This window comes from Ranitomeya variabilis, chromosome 4 (assembly GCF_051348905.1).
Source record: "Ranitomeya variabilis isolate aRanVar5 chromosome 4, aRanVar5.hap1, whole genome shotgun sequence".
NCBI lineage: Eukaryota > Metazoa > Chordata > Amphibia > Anura > Dendrobatidae > Ranitomeya > Ranitomeya variabilis.
Genome location: NC_135235.1, coordinates 402,806,490 through 402,826,737, shown reverse-complemented (window position 1 = coordinate 402,826,737; position 20,248 = coordinate 402,806,490). Strand labels below are relative to the sequence as shown.

Sequence of the window (20,248 nt, the reverse complement as noted above, 5' to 3'; positions counted from 1 at the left end):
TGCACCAACTCGTCACATGACCTAGGAAAGGGGAGAGCTGGCGCTAACATCGTACCCGATGTTTGTGAATGTCCGGTTCCCATAGTGACTGCTCCTCCTCTGCTTATCGTTATCGCGGATCTATAACCAGTAGCTCATTACTGTTGGAACGCAGCACATATGCAACATTGAGGCTTGGAACGCAAACAGGAAGTGCCGGGGAGGAGTGAAAGGAAGTACTTCCGGGAGCTAGAATGGCTGCGCACGGACAGGAGGTAGAGAGCGGGTCGGTCCTGCTTTATTCATTTAGCATGTGTATGGTTTCTAATGCTATGTCCCTGTAATCACCTCCGTGCCTCATATCATCCGCCCCAGTATGATCACGTGACACTGTAACCAACTAACGTGCACCCATTCTAACACCCTCCTGTCATGTCTGCTCTATTGTATTAGGAGTGATCAATACATGGTGCTGAAATCAGACACTAAGCCCCATACTGGCAATGCCACCCTGCTCCCCAACAGGTACTGCTATGCAGCCCATGCCCCATACTGGTAATGCCACCCTGCTCCCCAACAGGTACTGCTATGCTGCCCATGCCCCATACTGGCAATGCCACCCTGCTCCCCAACAGGTACTGCTATGCTGCCCATGCCCCATACTGGCAATGCCACCCTGCTCCCCAACAAGTACTGCTATGCAGCCCATGCCCCATACTGGCAATGCCACCCTGCTCCCCAACAGGTACTGCTATGCTGCCCATGCCCCATACTGGCAATGCCACCCTGCTCCCCAACAGGTACTGCTATGCTGCCCATGCCCCATACTGGTAATGCCACCCTGCTCCCCAACAGGTACTGCTATGCTGCCCATGCCCCATACTGGCAATGCCACACTGCTCCCCAACAGGTACTGCTATGCATCCCATGCCCCATACTGGTAATGCCACACTGCTCCCCAACAGGTACTGCTATGCAGCCCATGCCCCATACTGGCAATGCCACCCTGCTCTCCAACAGGTACTGCTATGCTGCCCATGCCCCATACTGGCAATGCCACACTGCTCCCCAACAGGTACTGCTATGCTGCCCATGCCCCATACTGGCAATGCCACACTGCTCCCCAACAGGTACTGCTATGCAGCCCATGCCCCATACTGGCAATGCCACCCTGCTCCCCAACAGGTACTGCTATGCTGCCCATGCCCCATACTGGCAATGCCACACTGCTCCCCAACAGGTACTGCTATGCTGCCCATGCCCCATACTGGTAATGCCACACTGCTCCCCAACCGGTACTGCTATGCTGCCCATGCCCCATACTGGCAATGCCACACTGCTCCCCAACAGGTACTGCTATGCTGCCCATGCCCCATACTGGTAATGCCACACTGCTCCCCAACCGGTACTGCTATGCTGCCCATGCCCCATACTGGCAATGCCACACTGCTCCCCAACAGCTACTGCTATGCTGCCCATGCCCCATACTGGTAATGCCACCCTGCTCCCCAACAGGTACTGCTATGCTGCCCATGCCCCATACTGGCAATGCCACACTGCTCCCCAACAGGTACTGCTATGCTGCCCATGCCCCATACTGGTAATGCCACACTGCTCCCCAACCGGTACTGCTATGCTGCCCATGCCCCATACTGGCAATGCCACACTGCTCCCCAACAGGTACTGCTATGCTGCCCATGCCCCATACTGGTAATACACACTGCTCCCCAACAGGTACTGCTATGCTGCCCATGCCCCATACTGGTAATGCCACACTGCTCCCCAACCGGTACTGCTATGCTGCCCATGCCCCATACTGGCAATGCCACACTGCTCCCCAACAGGTACTGCTATGCTGCCCATGCCCCATACTGGCAATGCCACACTGCTCCCCAACAGGTACTGCTATGCTGCCCATGCCCCATACTGGCAATGCCACACTGCTCCCCAACAGGACAGGTACTGCTATGCTGCCCATGCCCCATACTGGCAATGCCACACTGCTCCCCAACAGGTACTGCTATGCTGCCCATGCCCCATACTGGCAATGCCACCCTGCTCCCCAACAGGTACTGCTATGCTGCCCATGCCTCATACTGGCAATGCCACACTGCTCCCCAACAGGTACTGCTATGCTGCCCATGCCCCATACTGGCAATATCACACTGCTCCCCAACAGGTACTGCTATGCTGCCCATGCCCCATACTGGTAATGCCACACTGCTCCCCAACAGGTACTGCTATGCTGCCCATGCCCCATACTGGCAATGCCACACTGCTCCCCAACAGGTACTGCTATGCAGCCCATGCCCCATACTGGTAATGCCACCCTGCTCCCCAACAGGTACTGCTATGCTGCCCATGCCCCATACTGGCAAAGTAATGCCGCACTGCTCCCCAACAGGTACTGCTATGCTGCCCATGCCCCATACTGGCAAAGTAATGCCGCACTGCTCCCCAACAGGTACTGCTATGCTGCCCATGCCCCATACTGGCAATGCCACACTGCTCCCAAACAGGTACTGCTATGCAGCCCATGCCCCATACTGGCAATGCCACCCTGCTCCCCAACAGGTACTGCTATGCTGCCCATGCCCCATACTGGCAATGCCACCCTGCTCCCCAACAGGTACTGCTATGCTGCCCATGCCCCATACTGGCAATACCACACTGCTCCCCAACAGGTACTGCTATGCAGCCCATGCCCCATACTGGCAATGCCACACTGCTCCCCAACAGGTACTGCTATGCTGCCCATGCCCCATACTGGCAATGCCACACTGCTCCCCAACAGGTACTGCTATGCATCCCATGCCCCATACTGGTAATGCCACCCTGCTCCCCAACAGGTACTGCTATGCTGCCCATGCCCCATACTGGCAAAGTAATGCCGCACTGCTCCCCAACAGGTACTGCTATGCTGCCCATGCCCCATACTGGCAAAGTAATGCCGCACTGCTCCCCAACAGGTACTGCTATGCTGCCCATGCCTCATACTGGCAATGCCACACTGCTCCCCAACAGGTACTGCTATGCTGCCCATGCCCCATACTGGCAATGCCACACTGCTCCCCAACAGGTACTGCTATGCTGCCCATGCCCCATACTGGTAATGCCACACTGCTCCCCAACAGGTACTGCTGTGCTGCCCATGCCCCATACTGGTAATGCCACACTGCTCCCCAACAGGTACTGCTATGCTGCCCATGCCCCATACTGGCAAAGTAATGCCGCACTGCTCCCCAACAGGTACTGCTATGCTGCCCATGCCCCATACTGGCAAAGTAATGCCGCACTGCTCCCCAACAGGTACTGCTATGCTGCCCATGCCCCATACTGGCAATGCCACACTGCTCCCAAACAGGTACTGCTATGCAGCCCATGCCCCATACTGGCAATGCCACCCTGCTCCCCAACAGGTACTGCTATGCTGCCCATGCCCCATACTGGCAATGCCACCCTGCTCCCCAACAGGTACTGCTATGCTGCCCATGCCCCATACTGGCAATACCACACTGCTCCCCAACAGGTACTGCTATGCAGCCCATGCCCCATACTGGCAATGCCACACTGCTCCCCAACAGGTACTGCTATGCTGCCCATGCCCCATACTGGCAATGCCACACTGCTCCCCAACAGGTACTGCTATGCAGCCCATGCCCCATACTGGTAATGCCACCCTGCTCCCCAACAGGTACTGCTATGCTGCCCATGCCCCATACTGGCAAAGTAATGCCGCACTGCTCCCCAACAGGTACTGCTATGCTGCCCATGCCTCATACTGGCAATGCCACACTGCTCCCCAACAGGTACTGCTATGCTGCCCATGCCCCATACTGGTAATGCCACACTGCTCCCCAACAGGTACTGCTATGCTGCCCATGCCCCATACTGGCAATGCCACACTGCTCCCCAACAGGTACTGCTATGCTGCCCATGCCCCATACTGGTAATGCCACACTGCTCCCCAACAGGTACTGCTGTGCTGCCCATGCCCCATACTGGTAATGCCACACTGCTCCCCAACAGGTACTGCTATGCTGCCCATGCCCCATACTGGCAATGCCACACTGCTCCCCAACAGGTACTGCTATGCTGCCCATGCCCCATACTGGTAATGCCACACTGCTATGCTGCCCATGCCCCATACTGGCAAAGTAATGCCACCCTGCTCCCCAACAGGTACTGCTATGCTGCCCATGCCCCATACTGGCAATGCCACACTGCTCCCCAACAGGTACTGCTATGCTGCCCATGCCCCATACTGGCAATACCACACTGCTCCCCAACAGATACTGCTATGCAGCCCATGCCCCATACTGGCAATGCCACACTGCTCCCCAACAGGTACTGCTATGCTGCCCATGCCCCATACTGGCAATGCCACACTGCTCCCCAACAGGTACTGCTATGCAGCCCATGCCCCATACTGGTAATGCCACCCTGCTCCCCAACAGGTACTGCTATGCTGCCCATGCCCCATACTGGCAAAGTAATGCCGCACTGCTCCCCAACAGGTACTGCTATGCTGCCCATGCCCCATACTGGCAAAGTAATGCCGCACTGCTCCCCAACAGGTACTGCTATGCTGCCCATGCCCCATACTGGCAAAGTAATGCCACCCTGCTCCCCAACAGGTACTGCTATGCTGCCCATGCCCCATACTGGCAAAGTAATGCCGCACTGCTCCCCAACAGGTACTGCTATGCTGCCCATGCCCCATACTGGCAAAGTAATGCCTCACTGCTCCCCAACAGGTACTGCTATGCTGCCCATGCCCCATACTGGCAAAGTAATGCCGCACTGCTCCCCAACAGGTACTGCTATGCTGCCCATGCCCCATACTGGCAAAGTAATGCCGCACTGCTCCCCAACAGGTACTGCTATGCTGGCTGCCCATGCCCCATACTGGCAAAGTAATGCCACCCTGCTACCCAACAGGTACTGCTATCTGTCCCATACCATACCCAGAGCAAACACCAGTGTACTTGATGGAAAGCTGTCAGGTTACACATGATTCTGACTGGTGGCCATCATGGTGTAGAGAAGAAGCTGAGCAGAATTATACATAGCCTTGTGAGAATCATTCAGTATAACCAGTATATTATTCCTAAAAATCCCTGCTCGTATATGTAAGAGTCCACTAGTGACTGACTGCAGGTCGAGATGGAGTTCATACAGGGAAGACCATCAATAACTGTACAGGACCACCCACTGGACTCCTAATCCTTGAAAGTGGAAAGATTTTTTAAATCCTTAGTGACCAAGCCAAATTTTTCACATCTGACGTGTCACTTTAACGGGCACTAACTCCAAATGTTTCAACATGTCCCAGAGTTTTTTAGATTAATTTTTCAGGACAAGCTGTACTTTACGATCATGGTAAATTTAGGTGGACATGTTTTTGTGTTTATTTATAAAAAAAAAATATTTATACATATCTCACACACGCACTGCTAAAAAAAATAAAGGGAACACTAAAATCCCACATCCTAGATATCTCTGAATGAAATATTCCAGTTGCAAATTTTTAGTCATTGCATAGTGGAATGTGTTCAGAACAATAAAACATAACAATTATCAATGTAAATCTAATGAATATCCCATGGAGGTCTGGATTTGGAATGATACTCAAAATCAAAGTGGAAAATCAAATTACAGGCTGATCCAACTTTAGTGGAAATGCCTCATGACAAGGAAAAGAAGCTCAGTATTGTGTGTGGTGCTCCACGTGCCTGTACGACGTCCCTACTGTACAACGCCTGGGCATGCTCCAGATGAGGCGGTGGATGGTCTCCTGAGGGATCTCCTCCCGGACCTGGACTAAAGCATCCGCCAACTCCTGGACAGTCTGTGGTGCAACGTGACGTTGGTGGATGGTGCGAGACATGATGTCCCAGATGTGCTCAATCAGATTCAGGTCTGGGGAACAGGCAGGCCAGTCTATAGCTTCAATGCCTTCATCTTGCAGGAACTGCTGACACACTCCAGCCACATGAGGTCTGGCATTTTCCTGCATTAGGAGGAACCCAGGAGCAACTGCACCAGCATATGGTCTCACAAGGAGTCTGAGGATCTCATCTCAGTACCTAATGGCAGTCAGGGTACCTCTGGCGAGCACATGGAGGGCTGTGCGGCCCTCCAAAGAAATGCCACCCCACTCTATTACTGACCCACTGCCAAACCAGTCATGCTTAAGGTTGTTGCAGGCAGCAGATTGCTCTCCACGGTGTCTCCAGACTGTCAAGTCTGTCACGTGCTCAGTGTGAACCTGCTTTCATCTGTGAAGAGCACAGGGCTCCAGTGGCGAATTTGCCAATCCTGGTGTTCTGTGGCAAATGCCAAGCATCCTGCACAGTGTTGGGCTGTGAGCACAACCCCCATCTGTGGATGTCGGGTGCTCAGACCATCCTCATGGAGTCGGTTTCTAACCGTTTGTGCAGACACTTGCACATTTGTGGCCTGCTAGAGGTCATTTTGCAGGGCTCTGGCAGTGCTCCTACTGTTCCTCCTTGCACAAAGGTTGAGGTAGCGGTCCTGCTGCAGGGTTGTTGCCCTCCTACGACCCCCTCCACGTCTCCTGGTGTACTGGCTTATCTCATGGTAGCGCCTCCAGCCTCTGGACACTACGCTGACAGACACAGCAAACCTTCTTGCCACAGCTCGCATTGATGTGCCATCCTGGATGAGCTGCACTACTTGAGCCACTTGTGTGGGTTGTAGAGTCCGTCACATGCTACCACGAGTGTGAAAGCACAACCAACATTCAAAAGTGACCAAAACCTCAGCCAGAAAGCATTGGTACTGAGATGTGGTCTATGGTCCCCACCTGCAGAACCACTCCTTTATTAAGTTTGTCTTGATAATTGCCAATAATTTCCATCTGTTGTCTATTCCGTTTGCACAACAGCATGTGAAATTGTCAGTGTTGCTTCCTAAGTGGACAGTTTGATTTCACAGAAGTTTGATTTACTTGGAGTTATATTCTGCTGTTTAGGTGTTCCCTTTATTTTTTTGAGCAGTGTATTTAACCTCATTGGCACCCTGAGATCATGATTGTGTGGCCCTGATGTTTGCCATGGCAATTCATGACCAAATAAAGGCCTTAGAGTCTGCCAGCTACAGTGGCCTGTTCAGAAGTTAGCGACATTTAGGTGGCAAAAATACACTTTCATTTCTGTCATGCCACTTTACGTTAATTCCTGTAAATCACCTGAAGGGTTAATAAACTACCTTACAGCAGTTTTCAGTATGTCAGGGGGTGTTGTTTTTAAAATTGTATCACTTTTGGGGGTTTTCCAATATGTAGGACCCCTAAAGTAATTTTCACAACAGCATGTGAAATTGATTGTCAAACAGTGTTGCTTTCTAAGTGGACAGTTTGATTTCACAGAAGATTGATTTACCTGGAGTTATATTCTGTTGTTTAAGTGTTGCCTTTATTTTTTTGAGCAGTATATATAGTTAGGTCCATATATATTTGGACAGAGACAACATTTTTCTAATTTTGGTTATAGACATTACCACAATTAATTTTAAACAAAACATTTCTGATGCAGTTGAAGTTCAGACTTTCAGCTTTCATTTGAGGGTATCCACATTAAAATTGGATGAAAGGTTTAGGAGTTTCAGCTCCTTAACATGTGCCACCTTTTTTTTTTTTAAAGGGACCAAAAGTAATTGGACAAATGACTCCAAGGCTATTTCATGGACAGGTGTGGGCAATCCCTTCGTTATGTCATTCTCAATTAAGCAGATAAAAGGCCTGGAGCTGATTTGAGGTGTGGTGCTTGCATTTGGAAGGTTTTGCTGTGAAGTAAACATGCGGTCAATGGAGCTCTCCATGCAGGTGAAACAAGCCATCCTTAAGCTGCGAAAACAGAAAAAATGAAAACTACAAAAAGAGGAAAATCCTCCAATATTTAAGAAAACAAACCAAAAACAGGCAGAGATGCTTACCTGTCTAAATGGGCCTCAATACAATTGCACTGACAGGGTGCAGCGGACCCAAGTAAAATTGCAACTACACAGGTGCAATACCAAATGAAACAGCCAGCCTTCAATCAGGGATTGGCCGTGTGGCACACCAATGCAAAAAAATATACTCTGTATGTGGCGTGTTCACACAAGGAATGCAGAACATCTGGTTCTCAACCTATTAATGACGCCCTATGGCGGGCTGCCCAGTGCTAACTATAATGCATCCTGTGTGAACAGAGGCCACAGTGTACAGAACCATTTGGGCCCAACTGCACCCCGAAAAAAATACAATGTGCAAAAAAAAAACATATCAATACATGTAAGGTATTGGTTGATATTCTGGCCATAATATGTAAGCTGACAACCCGCGTCAAGGGTCCTTACGTTTGCCAGTCCTACTCTAACATGAAAACCATAAAAAGAGAAAAAATCCTCCAATATTTAAGAAAACAGAAAAAACCCCTCCGAGAAATTGCTAAAATATTAGGAGTGGCAAAATCTACAGTTTGGTACATCCTGAGAAAGAAGGAAAGCACTGGTGAACTCATCAATGCAAAAAGACCTGAGCGCCTACGGAAGACAACAGTGGTGGATGATCGCAGAATAATCTCCATGGTGAAGAGAAACCCCTTCACAACAGCCAACCAAGTGAGCAACACTCTCCAGGAGGTCGGCGTATCAATATCCAAATCTACCATAAAGAGAAGACTGCATGACAGTAAATACAGAGGGTTCACTGCACGGTGCAAGCCACTCATAAGTGTCAAGAGTAAAAAGGCTAGACTGGACTGTGCTAAAAAACATCTAAAAAAGCCAGCACAGTTCTGGAAGAACATTCTTTGGACAGATGAAACCAAGATCAACCTCTACCAGAATGATGGAAAGAGAAAAGTATGGCAAAGGCGTGGTACAGCTCATGCTCCAAAGCATACCACATCATCTGTAAAACACGGCGGAGGCAGTGTGATGGCTTCGGCATGCATGGCTGCCAGTGGCACTGGGTCACTAGTGTTTATTGATGATGTGACACAGGACAGAAGCAGCCAAATTCATTCTGAGGTATTCAGAGCCATACTGTGTGCTCAGATCCAGCCAAATGCAGCCAAACTGATTGGTCTTCGTTTCATACTACAGATGGACAATGACCCAAAACATAAAGCCAAAGCAACCCAGGAGTTTATTAAAGCAAAGAAGTGGAATATTCCTGAATGGCCAAGTCAGTCACCTGATCGCAACCCAATTGAGCATGCATTTCACTTGTTAAAGACTAAACTTCAGACAGAAAGGCCCACAAACAAACAGCAACTGAAAACCACCGCAGTGAAGGCCTGACAGAGCATCAAAAAGGAGGAAACACAGCGTCTGGTGATGTCCATGAGTTCAAGACTTCAGGCAGTCATTGCCAACAAAGGGTTTTCAACCAAGTACTAGAAATGAACATTTTATTTAAAATTATTGAATCTGTCCAATTACTTTTGGTCCCTTTAAAAACAGGGTGGCACATGTTAACCCCTTCACCCCCAAGGGTGGTTTGCACGTTAATGACCGGGCCAATTTTTACAATTCTGACCACTGTCCCTTTATGAGGTTATAACTCTGGAATGCTTAAACGGATCCCAGTGATTCTGACATTGTTTTCTCGTGACATATTGTACTTCATGATAGTGGTAAAAATTCTGTGATAGTACCTGCGTTTATTTGTGAAAAAAACGGAAATTTGGCGAAAATTTCGAAAATTTCGCAATTTTCCAACTTTGAATTTTTATGCAATTAAATCACAGAGATATGTCACACAAAATACTTAATAAGTAACATTTCCCACATGTCTACTTTACATCAGCACAATTTTGGAACCAACATTTTTTTTTGTTAGGGAGTTATAAGGGTTAAAAGTTGACCAGCAATTTCTCATTTTTACAACACCATTTTTTTTTAGGGACCACATCTCATTTGAAGTCATTTTGAGGGGTCTATATGATAGAAAATACCCAAGTGTGACACCATTCTAAAAACTGCACCCCTCAAGGTGCTCAAAACCATATTCAAGAAGTTTATTAACCCTTCTGGTGTTTCACAGGAATTTTTGGAATGTTTAAATAAAAATGAACATTTAACTTTTTTTCACAAAAAATTTACTTCAGCTCCAATTTGTTTTATTTTACCAAGGGTAACAGGAGAAAATGGACCACTGTTTGGGCGCATGACAGAGCTCGGAAGCGAAGGAGCGCCATTTGACTTTTCAATGCAAAATTGACTGGAATTGAGATGGGACGCCATGTTGCGTTTGGGGAGCCCCTGATGTGCCTAAACATTGAAACCCCCCACAAGTGACACCATTTTGGAAAGTAGACCCCCTAAGGAACTTATCTAGAGGTGTGGTGAGCACTTTGACCCACCAAGTGCTTCACAGAAGTTTATAATGCAGAACCGTAAAAATAAAAAATCATATTTTTTCACAAAAATTATCTTTTCACCCCCAATTTTTTATTTTCCCAAGGGTAAGAGAAGAAATTGGACCGCAAAAGTTGTTGTACAATTTGTCCTGAGTACGTTGATACCCCATATGTGGGGGTAAACCACTGTTTGGGCGCATGGGAGACCTCGGAAGGGAAGGAGCTGTTATGACCCCAATGGCGAGGGTCTCAGAGGAACGTGGAAGTCTGCAGAATACAAAAATCCAGCTCATAGGGCAGTGGTAACTGGGTTGACCATATATCTACTCCTAACGCCAACACTAGAAGTAGCCGGGGATCATTCCTACGTTGATTCTAGATGACACGCGCCAGCCGGAGAATCTAGCTACCCCTAGTAGAGGAAAACAAAGACCTTTCTTGCCTCCAGAGAAAGGGACCCCAAAGCTGGATAGAAGCCCCCCACAAATAATGACGGTGAGGTAAGAGGAAATGACAAACACAGAAATGAACCAGGTTTAGCACAGAGAGGCCCGCTTACTGATAGCAGAATAAAGAAAGGTAACTTATATGGTCAACAAAAACCCTATCAAAATCCACACTGGAAATTCAAGAACCCCCGAACCATCTAACGGTCCGGGGGGAGAACACCAGCCCCCTAGAGCTTCCAGCAAAGGTCAGGATATAGATTTGGAACAAGCTGGACAAAAATACAAAACCAAAACAAATAGCAAAAAGCAAAAGGCAGACTTAGCTGATATAACTGGAACCAGGATCAGTAGACAAGAGCACAGCAGACTAGCTCTGATAACTACGTTGCCAGGCATTGAACTGAAGGTCCAGGGAGCTGATATAGCAACACCCCTAACTAACGACCCAGGTGCGGATAAAAGGAATGACAGAAAAACCAGAGTCAAAAAACTAGTAACCACTAGAGGGAGCAAAAAGCAAATTCACAACAAGGAGCGCCGTTTGACTTTTCAATGCAAAATTGACAGGAATTGAGATGGGACGCCATGTTGCGTTTGGAGAGCCACTGATGTGCCTAAACATTGAAACCCCCCACAAGTGACACCATTTTGGAAAGTAGACCCCCTAAGGAACGTATCTAGATGTGTTTTGAGCGCTTTGACCCACCAAGGGCTTCACAGAAGTTTATAATGCAGAGCCGTAAAAATAAAACAAACATTTTTTCCCACAAAATTTATTTTTTAGCCCCCAGTTTTGTATTTTCCCGAGGGTAACAGGAGAAATTGGACCCCCAAAGTTGTTGTCCAATTTGTCCTGAGTGCGCTGATACCCCATATGTGGGGGGGAACCACCGTTTGGACGCATGGAAGGGCTCGGAAGGGAAGGAGCGCCATTTGGAATGCAGACTTAGATGGAATGGTCTGCAGGCGTCACATTGCGTTTGCAGAGCCCCTAATGTACCTAAACAGTAGAAACCCCCCACAAGTGACCCCATTTTGGAAACTAGACCCCCCAAGGAACTTATCTAGATGTGTTGTAAGAACTTTGAACCCCCAAGTGTTTCACTACAGTTTATAACGCAGAGCCGTGAAAATAAAAAATCTTTTTTTTTTCCCCACAAAAATTATTTTTTAGCCCCCATTTTTTTATTTTCCCAGGGGTAACAGGAGAATTTGGACCCCAAAGGTTGTTGTCCTATTTGTCCTGAGTACGCTGATACCCCATATGTTGGGGTAAACCCCTGTTTGGGCACACGGGAGAGCTCGGAAGGGAAGGAGCACTGTTTTACTTTTTCAACGCAGAATTGGCTGGAATTGAGATCGGACGCCATGTCGCGTTTGGAGAGCCCCTGATGTGCCGAAACAGTGGAAAACCCCCAATTATAACTGAAACCCTAATCCAAACACACCCCTAACCCTAATCCCAACAGTAACCCTAACCACACCTCTAACCCTGACACACCCCTAACCCTAATCCCAACCCTATTCCCAACCGTAAATGTAATCTAAACCCTAACCGTAACTTTAGCCCCAACCCTAACCCTAACTTTAGCCCCAACCCTAACTGTAGCCTTAACCCTAGCCCCAACCCTAACCCTAGCCCTAATGGGAAAATGGAAATAAATACATTTTTTAATTTTTCCCTAACTAAGGGGGTGATGATGGGGGGGTTTGATTTACTTTTATAGCGAGTTTTTTTAGCGGATTTTTATGATTGGCAGCCGTCACACACTGAAAGACGCTTTTTATTGCAAAAAATATTTTTTGCGTTACCACATTTTGAGAGCTATAAATTTTCCATATTTTGGTCCACAGAGTCATGTGAGGTCTTGTTTTTTGCGGGACGAGTTGACGTTTTCATTGGTAACATTTTTGGGCACGTCACATTTTTTGATCGCTTTTTATTCCGATTTTTGTGAGGCAGAATGACCAAAAACCAGCTATTCATGAATTTCTTTTGGGGGAGGCGTTTATACCGTTCCGCGTTTGGTAAAATTGATAAAGCAGTTTTATTCTTCGGGTCAGTACGATTACAGCGATATCTCATTTATGTTATTTTTTTATGTTTTGGCGCTTTTATACGATAAAAACTATTTTATGGAAAAAATAATTATTTTTGCATCGCTTTATTCTCAGGACTATAACTTTTTTATTTTTTTGCTGATCATGCTGTATGGCGGCTCGTTATTTGCGGGACAAGATGACGCTTTCAGCGGTACCATGGTTATTTATATCTGTCTTTTTGATCGCGTGTTATTCCACTTTTTGTTCGGCGGTATGATAATAAAGCGTTGTTTTTTGCCTCGTTTTTTTTTTTTTTCTTACGGTGTTTACTGAAGGGGTTAACTAGTGGGCCAGTTTTATAGGTCGGGTCGTTACAGACGCGGCGATACTAAATATGTGTACTTTTATTGTTTTTTTTTATTATTTAGATAAAGAAATGTATTTATGGGAATAATATATTTATTTTTTTTTCATTATTTTGGAATATTTTTTTTTATTTTTTTTACACATTTGGAAAATTTTTTTTTAACTTTTTTACTTTGCCCCAGGGGGGGACATTACAGATCGGTGATCTGCCAGTTTGCATAGCACTCTGACAGATCACCGATCTGAGAGAAGTGCAGGCTGCTTCACAGTGCCTGCTCTGAGCAGGCTTCCGTGAAGCCACCTCCCTCCCTGCAGGACCCGGATCCGCGGCCATCTTGGATCCGGGTCTGGAGCAGGCAGGGAGGGAGGTAAGACCCTCGCAGCAACGCGATCACATCGCGTTGTTGCGGGGGGCTCAGGGAAGCCCGCAGGGAGCCCCCTCCCTGCGCGATGCTTCCCTGCACCGCCGGCACATCGCGATCATGTTTGATCGCGGTGTGCCGGGGGTTATTGTGCCGGGGGCGGTCCGTGACCGCTCCTGGCACATAGTGCCGGATGTCAGCTGCGATAGGCAGCTGACACCCGGCCGCGATCGGCCGCGCTCCCCCCGTGAGCGCCGCCGATCGCGCTGGACGTACTATCCCGTCCGTGGTCATGGGGGCCCACCCCACCTCGACGGGATAGTACGTCCGATGTCAGAAAGGGGTTAAGGAGCTGAAACTCCTAAACCCTTCATCCAATTGTAATGTGGATACCCTCAAATGAAAGCTGAAAGTCTGAACTTCAACTGCATCTGAATTGTTTTGTTTAAAATTCATTGTGGTAATGTCTATAACCAAAAATGTTGTCTCTGTCCAAATATATATGGACCCAACTGTGTGTGTGTATGTGTGTGTATATATATATATATATATATATATACACTGTATATATATCTCAGAAGTTTGACAGATTTTTAAAAATTAGCAAATTTCAAACTTTGAATGATAATCCGGATCGTGTTACCACACAAAATGGTTAATAAATATCTTTTTACTGCCTTTACATCAGCACCAACTGTAAAGTGTTCTTTTATTTTGTGAGGCTGTTAGAAGCTTTACAATTGTAGCACTCTTCTTTCTTTTTCAAATAAATTTTCATTTTTTAGGGACCTATTACGGTTTGAAGTGTCTTTGTGGGACATAAATATTGGAAACCCCCCCCCAAAAAAAAGTTATACCATTTTAAAAACAGCACCCTTCATTATATTGAAAACTGCTGTCAGGTTAATTGTGGCAACAGGTTTCCTTCAAGTGATGTAACCCTACTCTGCAGAAATAATAGAAAAAAGAATGAGTAGACAAAATCAGTGTATTGATGTTGTGGTCAATTAGGGAATTATTGAGTGAATTGATTACCATGGCTATATCAGGGGCACCCGTCTTTCCCCAGAGTGATACTTTCTAATGACTGTCTGTCTCACATTGTGTGTAGGTCTATGCTATTGTGAAGAAGACATCTGATGCAGCGGAATGAGCAGAACCCGCACCATACCGTACAGCCTCCACCATAAAAAACAATGAGCAAGAGATCCTCAAACTCTGCACCAAGGTGATTGAGCTGCTGAGTGGAGAGGTGAGGCATGTCGGCACATATTACTGGCCCATGGACGGAGGTGGCTGTATCACTGACTACTTTCTTCTGCCTCTGTATGGTTTTATGTCTTCTTGGATGTTCCATAAATTACATTGATGATTTTGGAAATCCTAGTTTGCATGGACATTGTCATTTGCTAATACTCCTTTTCTTTTTCTTTACAGTATGGAGCATGGGGATGTTTTTCTCAAGGATAATGAACCTATGGGTATGAAGATTTCTATTGTTATAGTCCTGTAAATTACTCTCTAAATGGTTGTGGACTAATTTTATATTTTTTCCAGTAACCATTTCCTGTAATTCTTTGTCCATTATATTAGCGAGGCTATAATCCCAACTGATTTATGTCAGTTACCCCTATTTTAAAGCGAGTGCCATGTTATATCATCTCCTTACAATTGAATCTGCTCCATTGTATTATTATTGCATCATTTATGGTTTTGAAATCATAATCTTGTTTTAGTTTTTAGAACTGATGTTAAAAATGTTGCCTGCAGAGAGGTTTTTTTTTCTTAAATACTGGAAATAGGCCAGGAAACAAAAAAAAAAAAAGATATATTCACCAGGGTCAAATTTTGCAACTCCCAATCTGATGCTCTTCAAGTTCCACTGGTCTTGATGAACCAGTTTTTAACTACAGCAGTCACAAGTTACTGTACCTGGAAGAACAGACAAGCATGGGATGGACGATATCAGAACAGGAACCTGGGGCTTTGGTCAAGTGAAAATATCCTTTTATTTATTTTTTTAATTTCCAGCATTTGAGAATCAAAATGGCTCTCCTGGACAACCACTTTAACCCCTTTAGTGACGGAGCCAAATTTTTGAAATCTGACCAGTGTCACTTTATGTGGTAATAACTCTGTAATGCTTCGACAAATTCCAGTGATTTTTAAGACTGTTTTTTTCGTGACACATTATACTTTATTATAAGTATTTATAAGTATTTAAGTTATTATTTAGGTCGATATGTTTTGTTTATTTATAAAAAATATCAGAAGTTTGACAAAAATGTAAAAAAAATGCAATTTTCAAACTTTGAATGACTATCCCTTCAATTCAGATAGTTATACCGCTGCAAAACATTAATAAATGACATTACCAACATGCCTGCTTTACATCAGCACCATTTGTAAAATGTTATTTTATTTTGTTAGAATTTTAGGAGGTTTAAAATGTAGCAGTAATTTTTAAGTTTTTCATGGAAATTTATAAAATTATTTTTTTAGGGACCTATCCAGGTTTGAAGTGACTTTAGGGGTCCTATATATTGGAAATCTCCCAAAAGTGATACCATTTTAAAAGCCGCACCCCTCGACATATTAAAATTTGCCATCACATAGTTTATTAACCCTTCAGGTGATTTTCAGGAATTAATGCAAAGTGACAAGGCAGGAATGAAAAAGTGTATTTTTACCACCTAAATGTCGCTGACTTTTGAACAGGCCGCTGGTACCGGAAGACTCTAAGGCCGCTATTTGGCTGTGAATTGCCATGGCAAACATCAGGACCACACAATCATGATTGCAGGGTGTCGATGGGATAAAGAAGTAGCACCCACACTCTTTTAAACATTTATATGATAGTCATTATTGACAGCAGCATCTAAGGGGTTAAACAGATATGGACGGTGACAACACTGATTGTGGCTGATGCAGCAAGATTTCAGCTGTATTGTACAGCCGGCAGCTGCTGGATTGTTACCTGTATGGGGAGGCTATTCTCTTATATCTCAGGTCAGTTAAGACGTATCGGTGGTCATTAAGGGGTTAAAACTTAAGCTCAAGGGATTAAGAGAATGCTAGTTTATGACAGACGAATTCTGCATAATGTAAACTATATATAATAATAATGTTTATTTCGGTCCAGGTGACAGAGCCGATCGCTTTCTTTTAGAAAACGACTCTGTTGGTGCAGTACAACTCACTGAATGGCTTTCTGAAGGCAGGTGTTCAGAGAATGTTTTGACCAAGCAGGATCACCTGAGATGTTTCATGGCATTGTTTATAGGGTGCATTCAGCTCTAATTTCTAAATGATTAATCCATTAGTTTCTTTTGAAAAAGATTTGAGGAATATTGCCATGGTGATTGATTCTATATAATCAAGAAATCTTTCTTCTCATTCTAACTATCATATCTAATGGACCAAAATATTTTCTTGAACACTGTCTCTGTGAGAATCTGAAAATGTGATTTTTTTTTTGTTTTGTTTTTGTAGATTCCAACAACGACCGAAAGCCACCTGGAGCATTTCATAATCTTACTGCTGTCGACTGTACAACCTCTATAACAAGTGTTGTAAACAATAATCAGGGACAATCTGTCAGAAGTGTTAAAAAGGAGTCTGTGTTACATACGGAAAGTGGCGACAGATCACCCACAGACTTTCCAGCTACACAGCACAATACTGCTTATATTAAGGAAGAGTCCCAGGAAAAAGATAACCCTGACAATGTTGTCCCCAAGATACTGACCCAACATGTGTTTACTGATAGTGACATGGATTGCTTGTCTAGTGAGGAGGGAAGTCAGACAAGCTGCGACATCGATACACAAGCACAGTCTGGCCATTTAAACAGAAACTGCTTACCAAAAGAATATACAGAACCTTGTTTATCTACGCACGTAAAAGAGGAATCTAAATTATGTGATGAAGGAAATCTCCTAGATACTGACAAGTATTCCCCAGCACACGGTGTAAGTGCAGGGCAAATGTCTGTCCAAGTCAAAGAATCAGCATGTGGACACATGAGTACACCCACAGATCATGCACAGCATCACCCATCTCCTGACTTTAAGGAAGAATCAGATTCTTGTGAAGAAGACAGTGTCTCTGATATGGAGGGTCACCCATCAGCAGATTATATCCCAGTGACCATCAAAGAAGAATCTGCCTCGTGTGATGAAGATAACCTCACAGATGGTGATCTTTATCTGCCAGAAGAACATATAAACCCCCAGTCCCCGTACCAATATGATGGAGAATATTCTTGTCCTGTATGTGAAAAGACCTTTAATACAGCAATTGAACAAGTGAGACACCAACAAACTCACTTGCAGGAGAAAACACTCTCATGCAGTTTGTGTGATAAATGTTTTAGCAGTAAATCAGATCTTGCAAGACACGTGCGGATTCACAAAGGAGACAAGCCTTTTTTATGTTACGAATGCGGCAAATCTTTTAGCAAAAAATCTGGTGTTATTAGACACGAGAAAATCCACACCGGTGAAAAGCCATTTACCTGTCCGGATTGTGGAAAATGTTTTGGCCGGGACTCGCATTTGAACAGGCATCAAAGAATCCACACTACAGAACATGGTTATACGTGCTCCGAGTGCGGAAACATATTTACCAGAGAGTCACAACTTATCCGACACTTGAGAATTCACACAGGAGAAAAACCTTTCTCTTGTACAAAGTGTGATAAGTGTTTCCTTAAGAAGTCAGATGTTGTCAGGCATGAGAAAATTCACACAGGGGAGAAGCCATTTGTTTGTTCAGAATGTGACAAGTGTTTCAGCAGACATTCTCATCTTGTCATCCACCAGCGGGTACACACAGGAGAGAAAACCTTCTCCTGTTCCGAATGTGGCAAATGCTTCACTCAGTACTCAACCCTCATCTCGCACCGCAGGATGCACACAGGTGAAAAACCTTTTGCTTGCCCAGAGTGTGGGAAAACTTTTGCTCAGAAACGAGACTTGAATAAACATATGACTCTTCACACCGGGGTGAAACCTTTCCCGTGTTCGGAGTGTGGCAAGAGCTTTGTGTTGAAATATGAGCTGAGGAAGCATCTGAGAATCCACACGGAAGAGAAACACTTTGTCTGCTCTGAGTGTGGCAAATGTTTCATCACAAAGTCCGACCTGATGCGTCATCAGAGGATTCACACGGGAGAGAAGCCTTTTGCATGTTCAGAATGTGGAAAATGTTTCAGTAGGCACACTTACTTGGGGATTCATCAACGGGTTCACACAGGGGAGAAGCCATTTGTTTGTACAGAGTGTGGCAAATCTTTTAGTCAACGGACAGCCCTTGCTGCACATAGTAGGACTCACACAGGAGGTAGGCCATTTGCATGCTCAGAGTGCGGTAAGAGTTTCAGCAAAAAATCGGATCTTCTCCGACATCAAAGAACCCACACAGGGGAGAAACCATTTACGTGTCCAGAGTGTGATAAATCCTTTAGCCGTCACACCTATCTTATTATACACAAGAGGATACACACTGGGGAGAAGCCATTTCTGTGCCCCGAATGTGGAAAGCGCTTCTCTTATAAGTCACACCTTGTCAGACATCAGCAGAGAATCCATGTGTCAGAAGGCGCCTTCCCTTACTCTGAGAGTCAGTAGGAAGGTCATAATGAAAGAAAGTAACCCTTTGATTGGGATCCATCAACGGGTTCACACAGGGGAGAAGCCATTTGTTTCTAAAGTGTGTGGCAAATGTTTTAGTCAACGGACAGCCCTTGTTGCACATGGTAGTTAGTCTTAGCGAGTAGTTAGTCATAACGAAACAAATTAACCTAAAGAGGTATTCCCATCTCCAAGATTTTATCCCAATATGTAGCAGGTGTAAAAAAACGTTTTTTTTTATTTGCTATGTCTCTTTCTTCATGTGCGAACATTGCCGGACCTTAGGTATCCATGGTTATGTCCACTGATAGTCACAGTTAGCTAGTTGCTAGTGGTCGTAACCATGGATACCTAAGGCCTGTATATGAGGAAAGAAACATAGCGAATCAGAAAAACTATACTACATTTCTAATTGGAGGTATTTGCTAATATTATTATTATTACACCTACTGCATATTGGGATAGGACCTTGGAGATGGGAATACCTCTTTTACAGGAAGAAGGACTTCTGTAAATAAAAGGTGGCAGAGGTATTGAAGGCTACTCTCTAACAGTGAGATCCCACAGAAACAATAATGCTACTAATACTTTTAGATGCAAGTGCTTCTCTCTAAATTAGAATATCGTCAAAAAGTTAATTTATTTCAGTTCTTCAATACAAAAAGTGAACTCATATAGAGTCATTACAGACAGAGTGATCAATAAGTTAACTTTTTGATGATATTCTAATTTAGTGAGAAGCACTTGTAATTATGTAGGAGCTAGAGAATTAAACGAGTGTCTTGTATGTGTGTTACAAGCTTCCAGTTGTCTCAATAAACATTGCGTCACTTTTTCAGTCGCTTAGCTTTCTGTAGAGTGAGAGGAAGTTGCGTGACAATCGGGGTACTGTATCTCCTGATAAGTTTTCTGTTATCAGAGGAAGATTAAATACAGAGTAAGAACGAGTCATTTCACAAAACGTAAAGGAAGAACTAAAAGCGAACGCAATGCCATATGGGTCATTCCATATCAAGTGATCCAAATATGAATATTTTTTTTTT

At 45.1% G+C, this 20,248-nt stretch overlaps 1 protein-coding gene across 3 annotated transcripts; it reads left to right on the top strand.

Annotated features, from left to right (window-relative positions):
* The first annotated feature begins 29 nt into the window (after positions 1-29).
* LOC143764932 (uncharacterized) lies at positions 30-20,043 on the top strand. 3 transcript variants are annotated; one of them, XM_077251056.1, is made up of 4 exons: positions 30-254; positions 14,684-14,800; positions 15,010-15,053; positions 17,065-20,043. In XM_077251056.1, the coding sequence occupies exons 2-4, from the start codon at positions 14,769-14,771 to the stop codon at positions 19,200-19,202; spliced, it is 2,214 nt and encodes a 737-aa protein (XP_077107171.1). In that variant the 5' UTR covers positions 30-254; positions 14,684-14,768; the 3' UTR covers positions 19,203-20,043. The 3 variants fall into 3 exon arrangements, with proteins under 3 accessions (XP_077107171.1, XP_077107173.1, XP_077107172.1); XM_077251058.1 differs by having other exon boundaries at positions 31-254; positions 14,684-14,824; XM_077251057.1 differs by having other exon boundaries at positions 31-265; positions 14,684-14,824.
* The last annotated feature ends 205 nt before the right edge of the window (positions 20,044-20,248 follow it).

What these genes read in the sequence shown, in the direction of transcription:
- LOC143764932 (XM_077251056.1), top strand. Translation starts at nt 14,769, where the DNA reads ATGAGCAAGAGATCCTCAAACTCTGCACCAAG. An exon ending in TCCTCAAACTCTGCACCAAG is followed by an intron (nt 14,801 to 15,009) that starts GTGATTGAGCTG and finishes TTTTCTTTACAG; the next exon opens with TATGGAGCATGGGGATGTTT. An exon ending in CAAGGATAATGAACCTATGG is followed by an intron (nt 15,054 to 17,064) that starts GTATGAAGATTT and finishes TTGTTTTTGTAG; the next exon opens with ATTCCAACAACGACCGAAAG.